The sequence below is a fragment of the Gasterosteus aculeatus genome, chromosome 3 (genome assembly GCF_964276395.1).
Source record: "Gasterosteus aculeatus chromosome 3, fGasAcu3.hap1.1, whole genome shotgun sequence".
Lineage (NCBI taxonomy): Eukaryota > Metazoa > Chordata > Actinopteri > Perciformes > Gasterosteidae > Gasterosteus > Gasterosteus aculeatus.
This window is the reverse complement of record NC_135690.1, coordinates 7,204,881-7,232,465: the sequence shown is the minus strand read 5'-3', so window position 1 is coordinate 7,232,465 and position 27,585 is coordinate 7,204,881. Positions and strand designations below refer to the sequence as shown.

At 43.0% G+C, this 27,585-nt stretch overlaps 1 protein-coding gene across 5 annotated transcripts in view; it reads left to right on the top strand.

Annotated features, from left to right (window-relative positions):
• The first annotated feature begins 3,006 nt into the window (after positions 1–3,006).
• Positions 3,007–27,585, top strand: part of LOC120816481 (uncharacterized) — a 65,678-nt gene continuing 41,099 nt past the window's right edge. For 4 of the 5 annotated variants that reach the window (XM_078098863.1, XM_078098862.1, XM_078098858.1 and 1 more), the window contains exons 1-5: positions 3,007–3,148; positions 12,407–12,606; positions 17,174–17,260; positions 18,193–18,270; positions 20,251–20,490. In XM_078098863.1, coding sequence (XP_077954989.1) covers positions 12,417–12,606; positions 17,174–17,260; positions 18,193–18,270; positions 20,251–20,490 — 595 coding nt within the window. In that variant the 5' untranslated portion in view covers positions 3,007–3,148; positions 12,407–12,416. The remainder of the gene's footprint in view (positions 3,149–12,406; positions 12,607–17,173; positions 17,261–18,192; positions 18,271–20,250; positions 20,491–27,585) is intronic. The other variant, XM_078098860.1, reaches the window with a different exon arrangement.

Below are 27,585 nucleotides of genomic sequence, written 5' to 3'. Positions count from 1 at the left end.
AGTCTAAACCCTTGTGGCCCCAGCGGCGTAACACGCCGACGACACCCAACTCTACCTTTTCTCAAAGACCATCACCGCAGTATCCACTCCACTCTCACTGACATAAAATCATGGATGCAACAGAACTTTCTCAAACTCAACTGCAATGAATCTGAAATACTCATTATCGGCCCGACCACCCTCATCCGCTCAGCCCAGACCTTCACTCTCAATATTGATGGCTCCATCGTTAGTACCTCCAGCCTTCTCCGCAACCTCGGTATCATCCTCGACCCCACCCTTTCTTTCCTACCCCATGCCAACCCAACGTGATCTCCAAAACCTGTTCGTAAAAATGTATACGAAAATCTTGAACATACAAATTCGTAACAATACATACGAACTGGCGGTGGTTAACCACGCCCCTTGAGTGAACAACATGGCGGACCATGTTGGATTCTTGAGTGAACGTCTCCCCGCCATGTTGGATTTTTTGAGGGGGTTAGGGTTAGTATTCTATTCTTACAAGTTAACATTGATTTCTCGTTAAAAATGCAATCATAACACGTTTATTTTACATCGTTAGACTTCACGAAGTGTGTTTACGGGGTGCAGGTCCCCATTCACTTTGAATAGGGTGAAGTCATCAGTTGCAGTCCGTATTTATTTAGTATGTATCACTACGAATTTGTATGTTCAAGATTTTCGTATACATTTTTACGAACAGGTTTTGGAGATCAGGCTGGCCAACCACATCACCAAGACTGCCTTCTTCCACCTCAAGAACATTGCACGGCTCAAACCCTGCCTCTCTTCTGCCACCACCAAAATTCTCATCCATGCACTTATAACCTCCAGACTCGACAACTGCAACAGCATCCTCTATGGCTCTCCCAACAAACCCTCAACAAACGGCAATATGTTCACAACTCTGCCGCTCGACTGCTCACATGAACGCGGCTATGAACCCATCACCCCGGTCCTATGCAACCTCCACTGGTTTCCGGTAAAATACAGAATAGATTTCAAAGTATTACTCATCACCTACAAAGCCCTAAACAACCTGGCCTCTACCTACCTCTCAGACCTCCTCCCCCTCCACGCCCCAACCCGTTGCCTCAGGTCCGCCAATGGTAACCCTGTCACCCCACCCCAAGATATGCGCAGCCTGCGCATATCTTAAATCCTAATTTCGACTTCTTCTTTTTTGTGGCGAAATGCATTTACATAAGATTAAGAGACATTAGTGGAATACATTTAGAAATATTTTGCGTCACAAAACAGGTAGCAAACTTTCTAAATAAATGTCAGCCAGTAGCCCGTTTTTCGTTCTTGGTTTCCCAATTGAAAAACGAAGGAACGAATGATGCACGGATTCTAATAGCCATACACTGTTCTGTTTTCAGTCATTACATGGGTTGCGTAATAGTGAAGAAGGTAGTGACGGACGAAACAACAAAACAGTTAGGGTTTGCGGAGCTATGAAGGTTCCTGACGTGGACTCAGCCAATCCCTGAGCTGAATTTGATTTTAATTTAACCATCTATTCAGTGTTATTTTAAAGACGGACCACGAGAAAGTTTAAACACAATTCTTACACAAGACAGGACGGGCCAGGGCTAGCTGGTTAACCAGTCACTTCAGGAGATATCTCTGCAACACAATACACTTTGAACATAGTGCCAACATTGTAGCCTATTGACATTCTGTTGATTGTCTTCCATTATTGAATGTTTTCCAAATCTGAGGCCATGGTTCTCAGCAGGAAACCAATTCATTGCCTACTCCAGGTAGAAAATGTGATCTTACCTCAAGTGAAGTAGTTCAAGTACCCCGGGTCCTTGTTTCCGAGTGAGAAGATGGAGAATATGCAGTTTGAGTTTGGCCAGAGAATGGGAGCACCGGGGGTGGCACTTGCTTTATTGCACTGTTGTGACAGAGAGAGAGAGCTCAGCCGTGAGGCAAAGCTCTCAATCCTACCAGTCAATCTTTGTTCCTACCCTCACCTATGGTCATGAAGGATGGTCATGACCGATAGAACTAGGTCACGGGTACAAGCAGCCTAAATGGGTTTCCTCAGGAGAGTGGCTGGTGTCTCTCTTAGAGATAGGGTGAGAAGCTCAGCCATCCGTGAGGATCTCGAAGTAGAGCCGCTGCTACTTTGCGTGGAAAAGAGACAGTCAAGGTGGTTTTGGCATCTGGATGTCCTCAGGTTTTCCCGGCATGGTCATCTGCGAAAAGACCCCGGAGAAGACCCAGGACAAGGCGGAGAGATTATATCTCCACCTTGGCCTGGGAATGCCTGGTGATCCGCCAGTGTGAGCTGGTAGATGTGGCCCTGGAAAGGAAGTTTGAGGTCCCCTGCTGGAACTGCTGCCATTGCAACCTGACCAAAAATGTAGTAGAAGTGGTAAAAGATGAGATGAGACTCATTCATAAACCCAGAGTACATTCAAGTAAGTTGCTGCTTTGTTTTACTGGTGGCCCAAAATGAAACAGGCTTGATTAATTGATGCTCCAAAAATCCTTAGGGTTCAAATTCAGAGGCTATGCCTATGTGTGAGCATTAAAAAATAAAGTTAATAAAGTTTTGAGTACAAGGTTGCCAAAATTAAGAAAGGCAGTCAGGTAATAGCTAATGGTGCATGTGAGAAAAACATTAGTAAATATAATGTGATTTTAATCGGGGCATGCTTTTCATAACACGGCAATCAGATAGACACTTTTACAAGGCCTTACAGCTCATCGGTGTCCAGAGAAGTGGGGTTTCAAAACCCTTTTTTCGTTTTGAGAGCAAAGGTTTTGGGATTTGCGACCAAAAATTAAGAAACTATTTATTCTCAGTTTAAATGTTTCCATTTACGAACTTAATTTGTGATTACAATTCGAGAAATTGACTCTAAAATGTTTTCGTTTTGTTATTAAGTCTTCGTGGCAGCATCCCCGCTCCCTGCAGAATCATCAGAAGGTTCCCTTTTTTTCTTTTCTTCCTCGCTACTGATTGGCTGAACCGGCTGGAAAGAGGGCGGGGCTTTCATCTGAGTCCGGGCCCCAGTCTGCGCTGCAAGCAGCGAAAGGTGGAGAGCTTCTCATCTTCACGCGCACTGACTGTCAAACGCGCACACAGACACAAACGCGCTCTGTGACATAAACGAAACTCATCCACACGGTGAGTAAAGTGGCTTGTTTTACATTTTAGATGGAATATTCGACTTGTCGCTGCTCGGGTTTTCGTCGTTGAGCCCACTGTGTCCTCGCGCTGAGTAAACGATGACATTCACGTCGTGGTCATTGCTTTATTTAGCTCTCGCGCTGCTGCGGCGTGGATGTGGGCCTATATTTATCTTAGTCATGGCATACGGGACGTCTCGACGTGTCGCTGTGCGGTGCTTCCCGTTGCAATGGTGGATGGATGGTGGGCGTGTGAGAGGGGGAAGGGGGAGCGGGGGGCTTCGTCCGTCCGTGGGTTCGGGTCTCTTTGTTACGGCGGTGCCGCAGTCGGGGATGCTACACCCCGACCTTCTAAAAACCCACTAGGCTGTGGTAATCCGAAGATGTCGCTGTGATATCCCTGCGCTGGCTCGTAGGACTCCCCGGCAAGCATTAATGAGTGCAGTAGCCTCATTGCATCTGATGCCATTTTAGAGTTTGCCTCATTAACGCGTATTTTCTTACACGGGACGACAGGCCCTCTGTGTCCTGCGCGTTTTGGTGCTCAGTAGTCTGCAACATTTACTACGGGAGCGTATCTGTCTAAGAGGCAGCAGGTGCAGCTCCAGAGCAGTCAGGGCCTTCTTGTTATATAAAGAGCTTTTTTGTCTTCCCCGATGCTACACAGCCTTGCACCAGTTTATGGGTCTGTGATGTTCGATAGGGAGTAAGCCTGCCATTATACAATGATACACACACACTGCCTCTATGTGGATTAGTACACATTGTTCTGATCAATGCTCATGTCTGTCTGTCTCCGTTTGCGTCTGCTTTTGCTCTTTTTTTTGTCAGTTTCTCACATGAAATTCAGTGCGTGTTGAGGATGACGAATGCCCCACCAACTCGTTAATCGATAGGCCACCAGGGCACGGACAGCTTCCCCGGGAATCATGTTGCTATGGGGACATCTTAGTTCTCCCGTTGAAAACGGGCCATAGAGTTTGAGTAGACATCGCAGTGTCTACTGTGTGACGAACAAGGATGCACCGATACTGACTAGCTGGATCGGCTCTATTCAATTTAGTTTTAATTTAATTACGGTTTATATTGTGGATTTAAAGAAAAACTTTGAATGTTTATTCCTGTTATTTATCAAGTTAGAAAAGCAATGCCAGACCTGATGCTGCCCTACAATATTTAGCAAAGTCACTGCGTGTAGTACACAAAGTGTTGTAGTGCAAAAAAACACTACTATAGTTAGGTGAATGAAACATAGTTTGGTAAAAATTACATCTCGGTTTTGTTTCAAATAAAATTAAAATAGAAACAAATATTTATTATTACATATTTATTCGTAATTTAAATCAATACATTGTTTTTGGGGCGATTATAGCAGCTGGTGGAACAGCTGTAAAACATTTTACAGTAATCAACTGTTCATGGACACCACGGTAGGAACAGTAAAATAACGGTATATGGCTGTTTCTATAGACCACTGTACAGTGTTTTGTTTTACAGTATTATGCTCGTTGTTGTAATTTACAGTACGTATGCTGTAGAATTACAGTATACTATGAAACATACTCTTCACGGCAGACACTTTTGAGTCGTCACAGTAGCGAAAAGCACAGGTGTAAATTAGGGCTGCAACGAATTTCATCAGCGTTTTGTCGTGTCGCGCGATTAATGCGTCACTCAATGAGTTGCGGAGATGCGCGCTGAGAAAAAATACAAAAGAGCCGAGCCGACGTAGAGGAAAGAGCAGCCAGCAGCGCCGGCAGTTGTTGTGAGTCACATCACGCAGACAGAGAAGTCTTTTTGAGTTAAGTCGTCCAAGGTGTGCGAGCATTTCACGCTATTTAAACAAAAAAAATGTGTTAATGGCAAAATATGCAAAGTCAACATAGTCAACAGTCAACATAACATGGCACGGGAGCAACACGTTGTCCCGTTTCGACGTGAGGAACGTAAGGATCCTCCAGCTAAACAAGCTAGCTCGCTAATAACAGCAGTAAAGCAGTTAGCAAGACTAAAGACACGTTTTTATTTACTCGCCTTTAATCTTTCAATCTGTTGTCATGTATTTATTTTGTTCTTTGTCTCATATCGATTATTGTTGACAAATATGTCTGTGTGTGTTGTACCTTTTAATGTCATTTGAAATTCCTCTCATAGCACTTATTTTTTAGCTGTATTTATATGTGGTGTATACATTTACTTAACTTGCACTATTTTTGCAATATGAATTTGCAGTTCTGTTTTAGATTGGAAATTATCCGATTCATCGATTAATCGAAGAAATAATCGACCGATTAATCGATTATCAAAATAATCGTTATTTGCAGCCCCAACTCAAACACTTGGAGCTTCAGTTTAAACACGGCATAATTTACTGTTTGGCTTTCTTCACTGAGTGTTCTCTCATCTCATCTTGTCTCCTTTCCTTCATCCCCTCTCCCCGAGCCACATATGACGGTCTGCAGTAGGGCTGCACGGTATACCGGTTCAAATGGTATACCGGTATAAGATTTCCGGACGGTATGAATTTCTCACGTACTGTTCAATACCGTCATATACCGGGACACCTTCAGAATCTTTCTAAATACATGGATTTTTGGCCATACCGCACAGTCCTGGTCTGTAGAGTTAGCCGACTGTCTGCGCCTCTCGCTCACGTAACAACATCCGCCGTGTGTATGTGTCTGGATGGGATGACACGGTTTTTTTTCAGAAGGACACCATGCGTGTGTGTGTCGAGTCTGTGCCCGTCACAAAGGAGACAGCAAGAAGCTGCTGAGTCACCATAGTGACCGTCCAGGTAGCCACGACAGGGTTTCTGTTAGCACACCCTAAACCCTAAAACCCTAAAAAACAGATTAGACACCATATCAAATGTGCTTAAACCACACCTCTTGGGAGTCGTCCTTGGGTCTTTCATCCTGCTGGTCACCACACATGACCTTGTTCTAGGGCACACACATTGTGCTTCATCTGATACGTGTCCAGTGTCAGCACATTTACATTAAACAGGTCAGCACTGCTGTGAGTTTAGAGGGGAATGACTGGACATCTACATATATTCTTACAGCTAAAGGGTTATATTGTTTCACCTACAGATGTGGAGCTCCAGCTTTCAGACCTTTTCAAAATGTTCAGGTTATAACGCTGTAAATCCGTACATTTTAAGGTTCAATGACATGAGATATTTCAGAAAAGCAGTTTTTGTTAATTAATTTAGGTTTGCCGCTAGTGTTGTTGTGCCCTTTACTGTAGCAATTGAATTTTATTTAGAATACAATGCAATAAACATGTTTGACATTTTCTTTAGTAATGGCCCAATCTGCTCAGTCTTGTATATTTTTGTACCGCCTGATTTAACATGATGATAAAAGTTTTTGGGGAAATCTTTTTTGTTACGTTTACGTGCACAAAATAATCAAAATAAGCAAATCATTTTCCCCAATTCTGAAAAAGAAAATATTCCCACTAACTTGTTTACATGCCTAACAAAAATGAATACTCCACTATTATTCATGTTTACCTGCTTCCGTGCATACTCCTTTTATTGTGAAATGCTGGTCAAACTGTGTTTACCTTCAGGTTTCCTCTAAGCTGCTGAGTTTTAGACTCAGAGGCCCTCATGTACGTACAACGTTGCATTATCAGTGCACGGCCAACTTGCAGAAAGCACTGGAATACTTCAGCATACGTTGCATTACCTACATCTGCAGCTCATTGGGTAGTCAGCGCCTCTTCACACAGTCTGCATTACCAAGATTAATTTTGGCCAAACAGTTAATCTAATCTCCAAATCTCACTGAGGACCAACAGAACACTTCATAAATGTCTCAAAATAAGCTCGTTCCACCATCACTGGCAACAGATTCTCATTGAGAAAACATACATGTTACTCATAACACACTAACCTAAAAAACACTTGCAACAGGGAGCATTACATAAATTATTAACTTTTATTGAAAGTTTGATTGAATTTTTGCATACAAACATTATTTCATTATAGAATAACAGATTTTTACTAATTTTTACTAAAGCGTATGTACGTAATGAATCGGAAATGATTTGTTTTCCTGCACATCTGAAAAGATTCGGCATCTCCCTCCTTTCTGAGGCAACCTTTGGATCCTAAAACACAACAATTACTGTACTGTAATATATATCATCTCACCTGTTGTTTCGCCGGAAAAGGGGGGTTAATAGAGCTTAATTTGGGGTGCGGTTCATATTCTCTCTCACACACGCATGGGCACACAAATATTATCTACCAAATCTCTCTTGTATTTTCACAGAACATTGATGCATTTGAAGGAGTGCCAATCCCGCGTGTGCGTATGCATGAGAGCCGTCAGTATTTAGGAGGATGAGATGATTATGTGGCAGAAGGCTGTGTGAGGAAGATGTGGCGGATGCTGGAGCAGGGGATTGTGGGTGTAGTTTTTAATCCCTCAGAGTGCACAAATGCGTGCACCCAACAACCCGCATCATCATCTCTCGTTCTTTCACACAAACAGACACACATTCATTATTACTAGGGTCTCCAACTAACAATTATTTTAACATACGATTAATCAGTTGATTATTTTTCCGATTAATTGATGATTTTTGATTAAAAAAAACAAAAAAGAATTCATTTCCAACCCTTTATTCAAAAACAGAAGTGTCTGAGAAAAATTCAGAGCTCAAAAAGTCTTCAGAAAGTGTAAAAACAGGCGTCTCCTTAACATCACTGCATCTGCGTTTGTTCTCCTTTGATTGAACTCACTCCTGGTTGGATCATATGGTGGTCTAAACCAATCAGAGACAGAGATGCGCCGGGTCTTTGCCTCTGATTGGCTGTGTTCCAGATACTCCTGTAGGCCTACACTGCTCCGTGTTGTGCGATTGAAATTGCAACCTGAACACCAGCGAACCAGTTACGTCAGAGCTGAGACGAGAAACAATGAAAAGAAATTGACAATGCTGTCTTCCCCTGGTGTGGAGGTGACCAATGTGGTTATGTGGAAGTGACCATTGGAAGCTGGAGTAAGGAGTAAGGAAACGTTGTTTTCCTTTGGAGTTGTATGTTGGTGGAACACGTTAGTTGCCATACCTAAACAGCTAAGGAAAAGGATGTTAGTTAAGTATGTTACATATGGATCATGGATCACAGGGAAGGGACACACACTAACATAGGTCTCCTGGGTGACCAGTGATTGTAGTTTTGTCCCCTTTTATTTTGAGTTATTACTGTTTTTTACAGTCGCTAGGACACATTTCTCAATACTTCGATCACTTTTTCAAAACTCTTCACACTCTTTGGCACAAATGCATTCAATGACTACATCTTTCAAATTTTATAATATCTTTTCTCACTCAGAAAAGATTATTGAGTAAAAGCAATAAAGTATCACTAATCGGACAGAAGTTTAAAAAGAGGCTCTTTTTGGGGTGAACATTCTGCTGTTTGCTCTGCCTTCACAAAGTAGGCCACTGATGACAACCAGTTATGTTTTGGTCACGCACATAATGCATAAATGTTAATGAACTGTGTTATAAATATACATACAAGCACTTAAAGAATCCTCCAAAATCTCTCCTAAATCTTAAGTCAAGGTCATAAAAGTGCAGTGTGCCGCCCCTCTAAGAAAGTTGTAAACCTCGGGAAAGTGCCAGTGATGTGACACTACTGAGAGCACAATGACTGGGAAGAGACAAAGGACACCAGCTCTAGGCCACTGAAAATTCCGCCTCATCAAACCTCTCCAATGGAGCGATAAATATTGCAGAATAATACTCTGAAAGTATTGGGTCATTCTGGAATTGGAGCAATGGAATGATTGGATGCATTGTTTGTGTGTGTGTGTGTGTGTGTGTTGGTGAGAGACAGCGCTGTGTGATTACAACACAATTCAAGATAATATCCTAGACAATAAAATAAAGTCATAGAGAGAAACAACGAAAACAGAGACCAATAAAGGGGTGGAATCACAACGTAAGTGTGTGTGTGTGTGTGTGTGTGTTTGTGTGTGCGTGTGTGTGTGTGTGTGTGTGTGTGCGTGTTGCTCGTGCACTGTACTGTGTCCTGCCCCTGGAACAATGGCCTACAGTTGGGGACCAATTTGAGTTTTAGACCATCAGGTAAAAACAGCAACTACTGATCAATTTAATATCTTAATTCACAATACGCTGACTCATTAGGATGTAAAGGAACAGGCACTCTGTGGAGAGACCTGTTTTAAATGATCCTTGTGGTATTTGGACCAAAGTATGTTACAAACATTTCATTAAGACCACAAGGAACCACATCATTTTGTGGTACAATGGGCACAGGATGGGTAAAAGCGTATAAAAAAAGATAAAAATATAGGGAACGTGTGTGTGGCACAGTTGCAAGACAATGACAGCTTGTTTGCTGGTCGGGTGGTCGGACGGATGAACAGAGATGGAGGACAGGGAGAAAGTGGAGTTTGTTGAGGGTTTATTTGTGTGACATTCAGCAGACATGTCGCACCCAGACGTAAGGTTGAGGCTGACGTAATTGATCCAAGTTGACGGGAGTTTTTATTCATGCATTTGTATAGGACATCTGTTGATGAAGTTATGTTTGTGTTGGTTCAGCTAGCGAGTTGTTCTCCCTGTATTTTTTCTATGTTGGAAACATTGAACGCATCACAGAAATGCGCTTAAACACTACGATGTACAAAATGTTGTTTTGTCATATATGAAGGTCAATACTAAGGTTGTCACAATACCAAAATTATGACTTCAATACTATACCTGCCAAAATATTACGGTACCTTTACTCATGATACGATACCACAACTAGGGTACTGGAATATTTATCTATGATAGTAATAAATAAAACATCTGTACGGGTCCCTTTTTTTCCTGGCATCTGTTTGAACAATGCTTCATTTACTTGCATATAGAGTTTGATATTCTCACATTAATTCTCACATTCATATTTCTTAATTTATGGAATAAATATTTTTCCTTAAGGCTCCACCAGCATGTAGCCTATTGCATCAAGTGTGTATTATTTGGTACAGTTTTGTGTGCATTCTGACCTCATGATCATATCGGCCCAAATGCGTGAAATTGTAGGTTATTTTGCATGTATATATTTCTGCTGGACTATTCAGGAACTTATTTGCGGTCTCGCTTTGTCTTGTGTTGCTCTTGCTTGATGTTTGACTAGAAAGTTGTTGTCGAGTTAGCCAGCAAAGCTACAGGGCTGCCAACTCTCACTGTTTCCCCGTGTGACACACGCGTTTGCATGTTGTCGCGCACTCACGCCACACATCCAATTTTCTACGCTAAAAAGAATCCACGCTGGTTTATCTCCAACCTCGCCGTCGGTAAACAGCGCATCTGTAACCTGATTCGCTGCACGTAGCGTAACGTACACCCCCGTCGGCCGTAGCTTCACCCCCGACAACATCTCACTCCAAGGTTTAGTGAAAAGTTCAGCTGTGTAGCTCACAACAACATTACAAAGAAGCCGAAGCGTGAGCACTTAATACCAGCATCGATGTCCGAGCGTGTTGTAACAAGCTAACATTGCTAACGAGATGTCTTGTGAGTGCGCTCTGATTGCATGCATTTTTTAAAGTACCGGTACTAAAACTTTTCAAAACCGTATTGTTTCAACGTAAGGGTACCGCGGTACCTTTCTATCACCGGTACACCGTGCAACACTAGTCCATACAGTTAAATTACCTCACACTTTCCAGTTCATGCCCATTAATTCCCATGGAAAGTTTCCAGTTTTGCAACCCTTCTTAAGACGCTTTTGAAGAAATGGATAAAATAAATAAAGTGATGAGATGTGTTTATCTTTAAAAGGATTTCCTAAATTTATGAGCAGGAAAAACCTTAATCGCAGCGCACACGTGCAGCTTATGAATCGCATGTAAACACAGTCAATGAGACACATTACCAATACTGTTTTATTACAAAGCATAGAAGAATACAATGTGGTGTTATTGCACTTGACCTTCTGCTGAGTACGGTATCAGGAAAATGATTGACGTGACAGCTGTTGTAGAGACTTTGTTTTCATGCCCTACTAAAGAGAAGTTTAAACACATTCTAGAACATCTTGCAGGGCTCTAGAGTGCGACCAAAATTTTTCACTGGTGCGACTAAAATGTTTTCTAGGTCGCACCGGTGCACCTGTCCTCGCATCCGCTGCCTCTCAACAAACAAAGTTGTTGTTCTCCTTTGATTGAACTCATGGTTGGATCATATGGTGGTCTAAACCAATCAGAGACAGAGCCATGGTGTCATTTCATTTATTGTCCACTTGATGGCGCAGAAGAGCAAATGAAGCAACGTGCTGCTCGTTCGCCTCTTTGGGCGGGAGGACCGCCGTCCTGCGTTCCTCCGGGCCGCTCTGTCTCTCCCTGCAGCCGCGGAGCGTGTCGCCCTGCCGGCGGTCGAACCCCCGGGTTAAACCTCCCTGGCTGCCGCGGCGCACCTTTCCGCTGGACACATTTTCTCGAACCCGACTGAATCACACCAAGCCCGATGCTTTTCCCGCTTTTTAAAATGTTTTTATTTATATAGGATATATTTTTTCACATTACGATTCTAATGTCTAACTATACTGACAAATAAAATGTTCTTTGTTCTTTGAAATAGCGTACTTTTATTACTATGCTATTATATTGTCATTATGTTATCAGTGGCATCAGTGGCATAAAATGGTCTGAAAATTGCAATAATATCGCAATAAATGTTGGTGCAATAATCGCACAACAAAAATATTGATATTGTGACAGCCCTACCCATAGATAGATACATAGATTTCTTTCCCCATTTACCTACACCTTATTCTTGTTTTAAATAATTTACATAATATGTATAAAGGTATATGGGGCGTGATAAAAATGACCTTGGGTGCACCTAAATTTTGTGCTGGTGCACCTAAATATAAAAGTAAGGCGCACCAGTGCAACCTGACAAAAAGTTAGTCTGGAGGCCCTTTTTTACACCCGCACAGCTCTTAGACACTGAGTTATAAAATACATATGAGGGACAGCAGAGTAAAGAGAGAACACAACACGCATTCTTGTAATCAGGCATCAACTGCAAATTGGGTGAAGCAGGCAGTCAATCTCCTTCTCACCTGAGTGTAAAATGTGTAAAGCGCTCAGTCTCTCATATGTGTAATTACCGACATGATTGCTGCACAGCAGACATTCTCTGCAGCTGAGAAGACAACAACAAACAACACTGGGCAACAAATAATAAATGCAATCTCCTCTTTCGTCACCAGCAACTGGAATATGGACCTGAGTCTACGAGACGCTCTGGGTGGGGGCGGAGGAGGGGCTGCAGGCGGGGCACCCGCCGAGTCCCTGCTGAAGAGAGACTTTGTGGCCTCGCTGGAGAAGCAGAGCTACGACGACAAGGTGGGGGAGACGGTCTCCAAGAGCGAGTACCGGCCCTTGCTGGATGGAAAGGACTCCAAGACCGGTAAGTGACTTCTCTCATTGAGCGCTGCTGCTCTGTTGCACCCGTCCTCTCGCCCTTCTATTTTCCTGTCATTGTTCCGCCGTGTCAGCCGTGTCAGCCTGGAGACAGCGCTGTACTGGCATGATTGCCATCAGCCAGCGCACACACACACACACATTCACAGTGTAGTCCGTGATCTATCTTGTCAGTGTCTGAATTGCAACACACCACAGCTGTAGGGAACAAACAGTTTGGCAACATATTCTAATAAATGACACCTGGGGCAGTTTGGGAGGTAAAAAACTCCGCAGAGACGAAGCAAGAGGCTGTGATATGGGTCAAGATCAGGCGTCCACCTACTTGTTGAAAAGTGAGCATGAAAATGTGGAAGTGTCTTAAACCTGCATTCTAATAGCCATCAGGTCGCAACTCTTTTGATGTATTCCCTCAGTAAACATTGTGACATAAATGGTCTCAGTCTCTAGTTTAAAGTTTTAAACACAGCATCATGCTCATTCATTAAATCACAGGTGTCAAACTCAAGGCCCGCCAGATGACTTTGCTACTGTGAGAGAAGACATAAATTGCATTTCTATAAAAGTAGCTGCTATTCCTAAATAGTCAACTGGGGGTGTGAGTGAGTGCATGCGTTGGACCAGGGGAACCAGGTCGTTCACCAACGCAGTGCCGTCCGCACAGCACCCCCCTCCCGGACCACCCGCGCCTCGGGATAGCCTGACTGATCCGCGCTCAAACAGTCTCGTTAGTTTGAACCAGATGTCAGTCATCAGGACAATCGCAAAGAGTCGATCACCAAATCCAGGATTTTTAATACAACGGCAAATAAACTTAAAGGAAGTCAAGCGCAGTTTGAGGAGTTCAAGACCATCATCTGTATATTTCAATCATTTCTGTTATAGGAATTGAATGTATTGTACATCTTCTACATTGTTTATTCTGTACACATGACATTCATTGTAGTCTGTCCATCAGGAGACGGATCCTCCTCTGACGTTCTCACTAAGGTTTCTGAGTGTGAGGGACAGTGGACGCTTGGCTGCAGCGTGTGGTGTTCATCATGTAACCTTACGGCTGCAGAAGGTCTTCTTGTAAATAAATGATTCCTGTCTTCAGCATCAGCACTCGTACAGGAAGTACGAGGAACGTTTGTTGACTTTGTGGCTCCACCTGAGTTACTGTTGCATTAGCATTAGCGTACTCGGGGCTATACAGTACCAATTATATCTATATATCTATATATAGATATAATTATATATCTATATATATATATTTATACTGTAATTACATCAGGAAAGAAATCAAAAAATCTTTTAGATGTATATGCAGAATATTAAGATAATATCTACTTATATATGTACAGTATAGTTGGGTGTGCGCTCACGGCTGGTAGTGTTGTGCTGCAGTCTGATGGTGCTGCTGGGAAGGGAAGGAGCCATGTCTGCTGAGGCAGGAGCACACATGCCTCCTCTGGTGGTACGGGTCACACAGAAGTGTGCGTGTGTGCAAGACAGTCACTGCAGTAGAATGGGCCGGTTTGTTTATCTCATGGTTTTTGCTTTCCTGAGTGGTCTGTATTCATCTGTGTGTGTGTGTTTGGGAGACCACACACACACTCATGCAATTCTGCTGATGCTGTTTGTGTGTGTACACACACACACACACACACACACACACACACACACACACACACACACACACACACACACACCTTGGCTGTCACTGCCAATAGTTTTGACTTGATTGTGCTGAGCTCAAAAGATATGTTGAAGGGGATGAGATGAGAAAAGTAAAGCTTTTACAGCACAGCTCTTGACTTATTGTCAGACAGATAGACAGGCAGTCAGACAGCGACAGTGAGACAGACAGAAAGTCCGACAGACACAAAGACATGTGGGAGCCATAAAGACAAAGACTTAAGCATTTAGTACAGTTACAAACACACGCGCGCCAAGGTTAGCTTCACAAAAAAGGGACGGCTACAGAAACAACTATGGGATGTCACTGTGGTTTTTACTTTCTTTTTTACATAAACAAAGGGGAGCCATGAGGTTAAATGTTAAAAAGTATAGCAGTATGGATCAAGAGCAGAAAAAAATATTTTCCGGACTCACCTTTTGCTACCGGTGGTGGATCGGTGTAGTAGTACACAAGAGTAGCCATGGACAGACAGTGTGTCGTGTTCAAAAAGTGAGAAGTGAAGTCTTTCAGTGAAAGACTTTTACTGAATGTAGTGGTGCAATGAGGTATTACATTAGGTCGGGGGTGTCAAACTCATTTCAGTTGTGGGCCAGATACTGCAGATACTGCCCACTTTGAGACCATTAAAATCATAGGGAGGGGCGGCGAATGTATGAACCGGGTTTTAATTTTCCTTATAATAACACACAAGATCGGGACACATGGTCTCCTCACTGGTTTCCACCTGGGGTAGGCCGCAATAAATCATACACCGAGAGTACTGATGTGCACGTCAAAGTAAATAGTACTTTCTCAACAACCTTGTGGCCCATTTGTAAAGGGACCGTAACATGTTAATCTAAATATAGAGGCACCCCGGGGCGCTTACAGGCTATCGGACAACATCTACAAAGGCTGTTCTCTTGCTGTGAGCTGGGTGCATCTGGGTTCATCCTCTGTAACCCCCACAGTACATGGCCCATCGTTGCAAAGAGCACTGCAACAAGCACCCAACCACTTTGACAGCACTGCACAGCACGCAGCCGTGCCACCTGGCTTCTGCAAGGTGTACGCTTAGAGGCAGCGTCAGCACACTCAGTGTCTCCCATGATTCTCACCGCGGAGAAATGAACTTCTCAGGTTACTGTCGTGCCTGCCACCTGAAGTGAAAGCCACCTCTTCACATATGAAGCTGCGATTTTGTGTTTGCCCAATCATAATGTCAAATATACACATTGATAATAATCAGTGGGATGGGATTCTTAGCAAAGATCAAAGTTTGGCTCCACTGTGTGTGGCACTGTGTGCGTGTAATTTCTTATTTTGTCTTTTCTTTCCTGTAAAATGCCAAAGCAGAGTCGTACAATATTCATCATTTTGGGCATTGTAATTCACATTTTTAAAACTTAATGTGATGATAATGATTTTTTACGGTAATATTAAAATCTTATTGTGGCACCTTTGACCGACTGCACTGAAACTGAAATGTTCTTCTTTTTTCTCAACGTTCTGCTACATCTTGCATGCAAAGAAAGTAGAAACATCTAAATCTTGTTTAGTCTGCTGTTTGTCTTCCTCCTCTCTTTGCTTTTTTGAGAATGGAGAAGTCAAAAGAACACATGTGTTGCATTCCTTTCCAATAAATGAGAATATCCTTTTTATTTGGGTTAGTGATATCTTGATACCTCCTTACAGTTTGTGTTTCCCGTGGTGTTTCAGGACCACGGACAGATACATTCTATTTGCTGTGCAGCGGCAGACTTATCCATGGTGACAGAAATATAGATTCAAATGTACATCATCTCAAAGAAAGTATAGAGATATAGCACACGTATTGCAACAGGAAACAGCTGATGGTTATGTACAATAAATATTGAGGGGGGCTTTGATAGAAGAAAGAAGCAAATAACAAAACTATTGTCTCTGATGACAAAGATTGTGTCAGGATGCGGGGAAGGCAGGACTCAAACGCAGCGTTTCAAACAAAAAGAGACTTTAATGGTCAAAAACTCAAAAAGCAAAAACGCAGACGGGAACCAGGAACATCCAAAACATTCAACAATGACGCGACAAGTGACAAGAGACACACGTGGCTAAAATACAGTAGGGAGGTGCAGGTGATTGGACACAGGTGGAAACAATCATGACACAACAGACAATCACAGGGGATGACAGGACAAGGCAGGAAGTGAAGTTAACCAGGGAGACATGAGGCAACAAACTACAAAATAAAACAGGACATGAACCCAAACTGTGACAGATTGTGAAGTAATGTCTCATTCTATCCCTGTGTGTGCTATCTAAGCTTCGATGTTGAACAATGTCAACAAAGGGACAGCGTTGAGCACCGTTAGCTGCGAGCCGCCGGCTCAGACATTACAAATGTCGGGAGCCGTCTTTATTTAAACAGCATCTGCATAGGACAAATTTTTTCCCTAACTTTTTGATCCGTATCAGCGCAGTGGTTGACACGATGCAGTGTTAGTATGTAGTGTGTGCGTGTGTTAGTTTGGGCCTCAGCGGGTAGCACATTTGCAGCAACGCTGTAAGAGACATCCACTCCCACCAACAGCAAGCGTAGCCCTCGGAGCTCCAGATGCTGTCGTCCTGTCTTTGTGTAACCATGGTGACAGGCCCTTCAGCGACGTGTTGTATCTGCTTGCCTCACTGTCAAAATGTATAACACTCACACACACAAAAATACACACTCGCCGGCTGCACAGGCTGGTTTTGGGATGTGGGACCTGTTTGATGGATAGACAGCTGAAAGCGCCAAGTGGCAGATTCAGGGAAAGATCTTTGTTGGTGTGACTATGAACAATTTAATAGTGAGCTTGTCCGTGATGATGTTGACCCAAGATCATGCTTATCATTCTTTTTTCTCCTTTAGGTCCAGGTATGATGTCGTCAATGATGTCATCAAGTGGACGCCAAGACCCACCAGGACAGGCTGCCTTCAGCTCTGACTACCTGTCTGGTGAGGGTGGAGGGAATGTTTTTCTTCTAATGCATAGAAGTTGCACAAGTTTGAGTCAGAGGTTTTGTTGAGTCAGGGCCCATGGGACCTGTAGGTCTGAATAAAAAAACCTTAACAGTCGTGACTCGTGACATAACTGGGACTGTAGGGAAAAGGGCTGAGGTATGACGACTGGGTTAGTTGAAGGAACAGCCAATCAGATCGCCTTCATGCTCACGTCTAAAGAGCGCCAAGCTCAAAAACAAAAGATGGCGGACCAAACTCCGTAGAATAGGGGGTCCCTGCTCCATCTCGCCATCAGTTTGGGGGACCTTGGCCTGGAAAACGTTGAAGACCCCTGCATATGAGGCTAGAGTATGACTGGGACTGTAGATCATATAGCTGAGGTATGACTTGGAGTCTATCTCAAAGACTTGACTTGAGCTTGTAACCAAACCCTGATACTTGACATGAACTCTTCCTGAAAGACTTGAGACGGGCTCACAGGAGACAAGTGGTCAGCATCTCTGGCTCATGCGCCTTGTTTTTTTTTTAAACCAGTCATAGTTCTATTTAGGTGTACCGGTCAGCCATGACAGTGCACTAGGACACTGTAACTGAAGCAGCTTATATGATTCAGCCATCATTCAAATCCTTTCTGGCACTTGACTTGTTTTTCCCACTGTGACACGCCTAAAGGTCCGATACATTGTTTTTTGTGATTCCATTTCACTTAAACTACTGTAATATTACATTAGCATTTGTTTCTATGTTCTGGTGGCTCATTCTGTTCTCCTCCTCATCTCTTATTATCTAACATCTTTTTTTCCCTCCTCCCACCTATTTTGACTTTCGGCGGCGCCGATATCTCTGACTCTCCAATTTCACTCCCCTGAGTCACTCTTCCATTTCTCTTTCCATCCGTCTGTCTGCCTTTCTGTCTGTCCTTTTAGGTCCTATGATGGGTGGGAGGACAGATCAATGGAGCATGAACAAGACAAAGGACAACAGCATGCCTGACTCATTTCTAGGTCACCTTTACTTTTTCACCTTGTGTGTCTTTTATTGCCTTTAAAGCTTGTAGACTTTAAAGCTTGGAAGGCTGTCATATCTTCCCCCTTCCTCCCTGTTCATATGCTCGTAAAAATCTGGTGAGAAACAAATTAAGCTGCTAAAGAAGTATTGTGATTGATGAGAAATCATCCCGGGGGTAATCTATAAAAACAAACCTTTGGCGCAAGCTGATGCGTTGTAGCTCGTCAGCACTGTTTGGTGATAACACTGCACATGTGCTGCATAGAAATGTAGCATTCAACAGGTTTCGCAATCAGCTTTGCATCACTTTTATTCAAAAAACAGAAACTGTCTCTTTGCTCCAAGCTGCTAACCTGTTAAACCAACGTGATCTCCAAAACCTGTTCGTAAAAATGTACGAAATGTTTGACATAGAATTTGTATGTTCAAGATTTTTGTGTACATTTTTACGAACAGGTTTTGGAGATCAGGCTGGTTAAACAGCAAGAGCTACCATGGACCAACCCTAACCCGCACTGCCACTAACTGCACTTACTGCAAAGATGTTATCTAGTCTTTTGAAGAACCAAAATGTAAGACAGAGATTTTTAAGAACAACCAGAGAGTCCGTTTAACCAGCCTTTTTTTTGAAAGAAAGCCCTAGTCAGAGCTGGCAGATGCTACGCAACAACTGGTCGCGGGTCAAGGGGCGGAACTTAGCGAACGGTCAACTAAGCTCCCAGTCTTTGATATGACCATAACGAGTGCTAATAAATAAAATAAACTGTAGATTTTCCTTAGTGTATAATAGCCTGAAATTCAAAATGATTGTTTTTCCATTAGCTTAGGATGTGCCCTTCATCGCCACAGTGTTCAGCTCCTCTTCATAAGAGTCCACCGTGTTACATTAATTACATGTTCTCACCAGTATTATTACAGGAAAAAACTACTTTAGTCATATCTAATTAAAAATCCCCATAAAAAAATATTTCGAGCGTTTCGCAGTCGAGTGTGAAGCGGTCGGGATGAGGATTAGCACCTCTAAATCTGAGGCCATGGTTCTGAGCAGGAAACCGATGGATTGCCTACTCCAGGTAGGGAATGTGTCCTTACCCCAAGTGAAGGAGTTCAAGTACCTCGGGGTCTTGTTCACGAGTGAGGGGAAGATGGAGTGTGAGTTTGGCCGGAGAATCGGAGCAGCGGGGGCGGTATTGCACTCGCTTTACCGCACCGTTGTGACGAAAAGAGAGCTGAGCCGGAAGGCAAAGCTCTCGATCTACCGGTCAATCTTCGTTCCTACCCTCACCTATGGTCATGAAGGATGGGTCATGACCGAAAGAACTAGGTCACGGGTACAAGCGGCCGAAATGGGTTTCCTCAGGAGAGTGGCTGGCGTCTCCCTTAGGGATAGGGTAAGAAGCTCAGCCATTCGCGAGGAGCTCGGAGTAGAGCCGCTGCTCCTTTGCGTCGAAAGGAGCCAGTTGAGGTGGTTTGGGCATCTGGTGAGGATGCCCCCTGGGCGCCTCCCTAGGGAGGTGTTTCAGGCACGGCCAGCTGGGAAGAGGCCCCGGGGAAGACCCAGGACTAGGTGGAGAGATTATATCTCTGCACTGGCCTGGGAACGCCTTGGGATCCCCCAGTCAGAGCTGGTAGATGTGGCCCGGGAAAGGGAAGTTTGGGGTCCCCTGCTGGAGCTGTTGCCCCCGCGACCCGACCCCGGATAAGCGGTTGAAGATGGATGGATGGATGGCATAAAAAAATATTGGTTTGGGCGTTAAATTTCACAAAAACAAAAAACTCGAGCCATTTCTTCCTGAAAGTCTATTTAATAGTCTGGGCACTTTAATCTCAGCACAAGCTGCCCCCTTTTAGTCAAACATCTCACTGAACACTTTCTTTTCAGTCTAAAATCACTTAGGGAATTCTAAAAGTCAACTATTAATGCAATGCGATGTAACATTTCCGTCCTGAAACCGTGTGTTGCATCTCTCCATCAGGCTTTCCTCAGTCTGGAATGGGAGGGACCATGGGGTCTGGCCTTCCACCGTTCCAAACCAGCATGAGCACCCCTCTCAGCCAGACTGGGACGGGTTCAGCCATGGACACCCAGAAGAGTTCAGGCCTATTTGGAGTGGACAACAAAACCAGCAGCAACACCAGTGGAAGCAGTCCGTTTAAAACCAGCGATCCGTTTTCATCTGGCAGCCCGGGAATCCACTCCATGGACCACTCTGCAGGTATCAGAGACAGGAGGGGGTTGGTGGGTTGCATGTGGTCATTGTGTCCCGGTGGCAGCAAGGGAGAAGGAAGAGAGATGAGGAGTTTACGTAGTCAGGTTTTTAGAAAGGTTCCAGTTATGGGCAGAAAATAACTATACCCTGTCCTAAATTTGAATGTTTACCCTTTTAAATGTTATGTTCATTATTCAAGAAAGTTGCCAGCAAGGACAGCCGAGGCAGGTTGAGAAGTCCATCACAGGACTCACTTTCAGCTGCAGAGGGCAGCCTTTCCCACAGACCCAGCTCTGCCTTGACGTCAGCGGTCGCCCCCCCCCCCCCTTCTACCTCTACTGACAAACTGGATCGACAGACAGATGGGTCTAGTGCAGTAATAAACACAGGACAACCCATAGTTATATGTCTTACGCAGTTACTGCAGTCTGATTGGGACAAAAAGACCTGCTCCCTCTGTAGATGTGTGGCTGCCTTATATATTTAATTCATGTTCATATCAGCAGCAGCTCGAGTCAATAACAGCTGAACGAACAAAAAGGATTTAACGGTAAAGGCGAGCAGCCGGATGTGCTGTTTGTAGTCTTCCTGTATAATTTGCCTAAAAGCCATATATCAGATTCTGTAATAGAAGCATACGCAGGGACCTCAACTAAACTTTTAAAATGACTCAGCATCTGACTTTAAACTCATCAAACATTTATCAAGCTCGTATTCAGGGTTTATTTTGATCTCCTCACCCTCTGTTGTCAAGCAGTGCTAAAGATAGCCCAATACAGGCGCTTGTTACATAACAGTTACTGTCAGGGGTGTGGGTGGAAGGCAGGACTCAAATGCAGACTTCTCCGAAACAAAAGACTTTAATAGTCAAAAGGTCAAAAAACACAGGAACCGGGGGCAAAAGCACACAGGCAAGAAACTACGGACATCCAAGACGAAAGAGAAGAACAAGCGTGGCGAAAGACAATGACGCGACCAGTGACAACAGACACACATGGTTTAAATACACTAGGGGAGGTGCAGGTGATTGGACACAGGTGGAACCTATTAAGACGATCACAGGGGATGACGGGACAAGGCAGGAAGTGAAGTTACCCGGGGACACGAGTAGCAGAAAACTACAAAATATAACATGAAGTGAACCACACCGTGACAAGTTACTATCCCAGTTTATCACAGGAATCTTAACAGACTTTTAGAAACCATTGTTACACAATGCTGTTGGCTAGTTGTTGTCTTTTTAGAATTGCATTTGTAGCATAAAGATATGAGGTACTTCCTATTATGTCTGTAATTCATCATTGACATCCTTAAAAGTTGTTATAATTTCCCTAGTTGTAATATTATTTAGATAAAACATAATTATTGTTAAAATGCATTATAATGTGATTATGAGCTTCACCCATACAAACAGTATAATGCATTGTAACAAGCGGTGTAACGCTACATGTGTGGGTTGAAATGTAGATTCAATGAATTAACCAAGCTGACCTCCTTCCCACAGAGCAGCTTGACATTGGAACCCACCAAATGCGTTTAGATTTCGGCTGTTATGGGTAAAGCAGTCACTCTCATTAGCCACTTTGGCGAGTGAAGTCGTCCTGCTAACGTTGTATCGCGTATGCTCGTTATTGAGCAACATAGACGCTCAAACACACGTGACAGGTGGAAGCTTCGGATAAAACAAGGAGCATTATAGGAGCTGTAGATTTGGTGACTGTACATATACATTTTATGTAGCCTTGATTTGGGCGTTTTGGATTATTATAAACAAATTGACAATCCGGTTCATAAATTAGACCAATTAATGAAATGCATTTAGTGTACACCAGGATACAGCTATGATTGTGCAACTATGTGAAACTATGTAATCAATAAAGAAATGAGAATAGTGTAATACCCCTGTAATTTAAAACTGTAATCAATAGAATAATACGAAATAATATTCAATGTAATGTAACCAACCAAAATGCATTCGAAATCCTAGTTACAGTGAACGCACCAGGAGAAGTCACATGGCCAGGGGCGTAGACACTGCCTTTCACACCTTTAATGACCTGTATAAATATTAGGGCTGTCAACATAAACACGTTAATCTATGCGGCCGAGATTAACGCAACAAAATATTTTAACGTAGTTAGTTTACGTTCCGGTTTGACCAGAAGTAAACCGGTAGTAAGTAATGAGAAATCACTTTAGAAAGTGTGTATTTTAGACACTTGTTTAATTGTTAATGTTATTTTAAACACAAAACTACACCCATTTGATCATCTTGGAAGCAGAATTCCACCTGGTGGAACATGTTTAACCAGCGACTCTTCCTGTTGTCCTCGTGCACTTTGCTCTCAACTCTCCATCATTTAACGGCTGTGTTTGAAGTGCCAACAATCTCCCCACATTTAGCCAGAATGTTTTCAAACCACGGTCTTTTAGGAAGACAGTGGTGGTTCTCTGCAGACTGTGTGAGGTGCAGGGTAAGATGTTGCGATGGAAGTAGCCTAGCAGCTAGCTTAGCATAGCAGTGCTTTAAGAGGTCCGTTTGCCACTCGGGGGTCAATGCACACAGGAAGTAAACAAAGGGTTAAAATATTTTATTGCATTAATCTCGGCCACAATAATCATAGATCATAGATCAACGTGGTAGCCGAATCCCAATCTCCACCCTAAATTGAACTGATTCAACAGACTTACTGACTGAGTTGGACAGTCTATGAGGTCTTGAAATGGTGTAAACCGCACTTTTCTGCCACATGTTACGTCACCATGACGTGACCATGAGAAGCTAATCTTCTGAGCTCAGAATGCAGAGGCGTTATCTCCAGCTATTGGTCAACGCCGTGGATTTGAAATGGTACAAAGTACTGATACGGGCACAACATCAGAAATAAATTCCATGAAAAATGTTACAGTAATGTAACTCCACTTATACTATAGGTTGCCCTAATTGCTTTTAATCATCATATAAGATATTTCAGGTAGAGCGTTCTGATATCAACACTACAAATTTTACGGTGCGTGTGCAAAGATGTGGGATAATAAAACAAGGCGGTTTCTGGATATCGTCTTAATACAGACAAGAGAGGTAGCGGCAAATGACAAATAAAAAGACTGTAGGAAGAAAAGAAAGATATGAAATTTGAGAGAAAGACGAGTGAAATGGAGAAAGCAAGAGAAAGAGACGGATGAGAAAAATGAGGAAGAAATAGACAGCGGAAGTAGACTGGATTCTGCTCATACTTCCCACTGCAGCACTAAACCAGTGTCTCATGGGCTCAGAAGTCCAAATGTGAAGCAGTTTTTTCCCGTTATTTCATTTTTTTCTGAACATGCAGAATTTTTCACATTTTATTTATTTATTTTTTTAAATGCAGCTCTACTTTTATTTAGTTGATCAAGAGAACATTATTTATATTTGCAGTCACACATGTTCAGTTCTTTGTTACGAAACAATAAATATAGAGTTTTAGAATCATACTCAATTGATTGGATTTGTCGTGTATTGATTTGATGCAAATGTGATATTCCTTAATCACATTAAGTAGTCACACTCTTCCGGACCTTTGCTTCTAGAAATGTTCTTTAACTGGACCTCTTCATAGTTGAAGACCCCTCCCTTAGGTTGTGAGTGAAATTATTAGTAAGTAAATAGCTTTCTCTAAGCACAAAACAAGTCGTAGCCACCAAACGTTGTGTATCGCATTTCAGTAGCCTACAGAAAATCCCCGTACTTGGGTGTTACTATGCAACAGACAAACAACACGTTTGTTAGCATAGCACCAGAAGTTGGTTGATGATTAGCAAGGAGATCAACATTAATGTATTTGTCTCATTCATTCACTTTGCTCACCTTTTGGAATGGTCCTTTTTGGCTAAAAGGTGACAGAAATCGGTTGCGAAAGCTCGCATTTCCCAAAACTGCTCATTTGCGCCGCCAACGAGCTAGAAACTGAAATGACAACCAGCGGTCGCGTAAAATCGAACTGTTATTTTGATCACCGCACTGATATGAACGCTCAGGTCAATGTAAGCAGGTAAAATTACATTATGGCTCAATTCAGTACACCCTGTGACTCACTCGCAACCAATCAGAATGCTTGATTTCATTTGCCCCGTATTATAAAAGAATATACGATACGGGATATGAAACGTAACCAGGAGTCGAACTGCAAGCAGCCAGTTGAATGGTGAATTCATGCTACTTAGCATAATTCATAAATTTGTGAATCTGACTTTGAAAGAGTCACTGCCTCCCAACCACCAACCCACCGCACGTCACTGGTCCACGCAGCAGAAAAAATGGCTACTGACGCAGAGTTGTACGTTCCGGAGTTCACGTCTCACCATTGACATTAATGACAAGTTCATGTGCAGCCGCTGTCAACCAGTCTGGCTATCTCCAACAGCCAGACTGGTTGCTTGTAACTTGTACCTGTCTGTCTCGCTCTTGCGCATTAGCCCGTAAAAAAATGATACATTAGCCGCATCGTTGTGTAAGCCGCAGGGTTCAAAGCGTGGGGAAAAAGAAGCGGCTTATAGTCCGGAATATACGGTAGTTGAGTAAGAGTAGTCCAATCCTGTTGCCAGGCAGAACGAGCCATGACAGCTCATGTGTTCCCGCCTCTAGCAGACTCACATTACATTACATGTCATTTAGCTGACGCGTTCATCCAAAGCGATTTACAATAATCTCATTCCACCCATAAGGATACAGACTCAAAAGAACAAGAAACAAGATCTCATGTGCAATTTCATAAAATAATCCCATTTACAACTTGCTGCAGATTAAGTGCTACAGTTTGTTAGTGTTTTTAGTGGAGGTAGAGTCTGAAGAGGTGTGTCTTTAGTCTGAAGATGTGAAGGCTCTCTGCGGTCCTGGTGTCTTCAGAGAGCTCGTTCCACCATTTCGGAGCAAGGATATCATCGTCATCTAGTCGAGTGTTTTGCTCTCAGTGAGGGAGGAACAAGCAAGCAGCACCATTAAACCCCTCGCAGAGGGAGTTATGGATAAGTCAGTGCTCTGTGCTCTGATGATGATTGTGTAGAGTTTGCTGTGACTCTTAAAAAATACGAGAAACACAAGTACCTTGTTTATGAATTATAATGATGCAATTAAGCCTTTTTTCCCACCCTCCTGTATTACACCTGCTCCTCTGCCTGATCCCCCCTCCATTCCCCCATTTCTTTTGCACTGGCAATGCGTTTGAAACAGCCAGCGCTCCAACATTAATGCTTCCCTGGGCAGTTAGCCAGAGGCCAGATTAACACATACTCTCTCACTAAATATCGTATCGCATTAAATATAGACCATGTCCCAGGACTGTTTTTTGCTGGACAAGCAATGAAGGCCGAAAAGGAGGAAGACAGCTAGTTCAATCAATTTAGAAGAACTGAGGAAGGTTTGCCAATGTAGAGGGAAGGGTGCACCTTTATCTGGATTCCCATTAACATCCGGTGATGTAAGACAGCTAGACGGGATGGGAGGATGAAAGGTGAGATAGAGGAATAGGAATTTAGACGGGAGGCGTAATATGGCGTGCGGTTCGACAGGAGTTGTATAGGCACAAGTTTTGCATATATTCGGCCTTCCCTCTGTCTGTCCGTGTCCACCAGTGTGTTCATCTCCATCTCTCTCATTCTCTCTGAGCCGACAACATGCTTGTCAAAATATTGTCTTCAGAGGGAAAACCATAGCCTAGACTGGGATGAATCCCCAAACAAGAGAAGTGGGAGCAGGCCTTGAAGGGATCATTTCAGTGCAACATGATTTCTTTCTCCTTGTGTTTTGAAAGGCTGCATGTGCATGGTTTGTCATGGCGTGGTGATTCAGTTACATGTTCCATATGTGATCCTGTATGTGGGACAATGAACCATTTATTGCCAGGATCCTACAAACATGCATGCATTTTATTTTGAATCATGCATGTTAAGGTGCTTGGTTTATTCAGCTTGTTAAGTTGCTTCAAAGTTCCGTTGGTGGAGGCGTGTCTGTTTAGGTCTGCTCTACACAAGACATAACATATGCATCATGATGATGATGTTTAAAAATAGGTCGATCAAACATATTTTCCAGAGAATCATTCTCAAAATTGATCCTTCAATGTCCAAAAGCAACAGTGTTGCACACTGTTGTAGAGATGTAAAAGGCAGATAAGCACTCAACCTCCAGTCACAATGAGCTTTTGTCTCTCAAAGCTATCATCCAAATTGAAACAAAAACAGTATTTTGTATAAAATGTGAATGAACAGTTAATGTAAACCAGCTGCCAGTGAGGGCACACAACCAAGCAGATAAATCACAGAACCTCTTCTCGCTTAGTGATGAACCATTATGTTTTTGTAAAGCAGCACTGAAAAATATACGTCTTGATTTTGCACATTGCGCTGCAGTGCCTTTGCTAAAAAATAGAAAGTCTGGAACAGGTGAGTAAATGACACGGTATCTGAGGTTTGAATGTATTTATAAAAGTAGGCACCATCACATACATCGTGTTTTATCAAATATTCCGAATTTTTTACCAAAAGAAGCCTAAAAGCAATCATATTGTGGTTACAATCCCTGAAAACACTAAGGATACGCAATATGCAGGGCTCGAGCTAGTCTGGCATTATGTGTGTATTGAGCTCAGACCTTGCCTTTGCTTTGTGGTACTCAACTCGAGATTTAACACAAATCTCTTAAGAAACTACCCTACATGTGCAAAGGGACCTAGGGACTGCATGGAGCCTGCAACTCTTACAGGTAAATACAGCTCTACCTCTGACCTATTCAACATACCTTTGAACTACACCCCAAACATGTACAATGGTATACATGAGTTTATCTAGATTTTTGTAATAAAGAACGGTTATTTTGTGGAAGAGAAAAAACATACCGCCTTCAGATATTGCTCATTCTGAGCTAATTTACTTTGAAATATGAGCTTAACTACACCTTCACTTTTGGTTAGACCAGTTGTTACACTCCTCTACTGCGATGAGACAATGAATGTAGTGAAAACCACCTACCGTGACCACAATCTGATGGCTTTGTGGCAGTTGATTCTCTGACACAGTATGTGATCGGTTCCTCCTCTTATAAACCCCCCACCCCCAACCCCCACA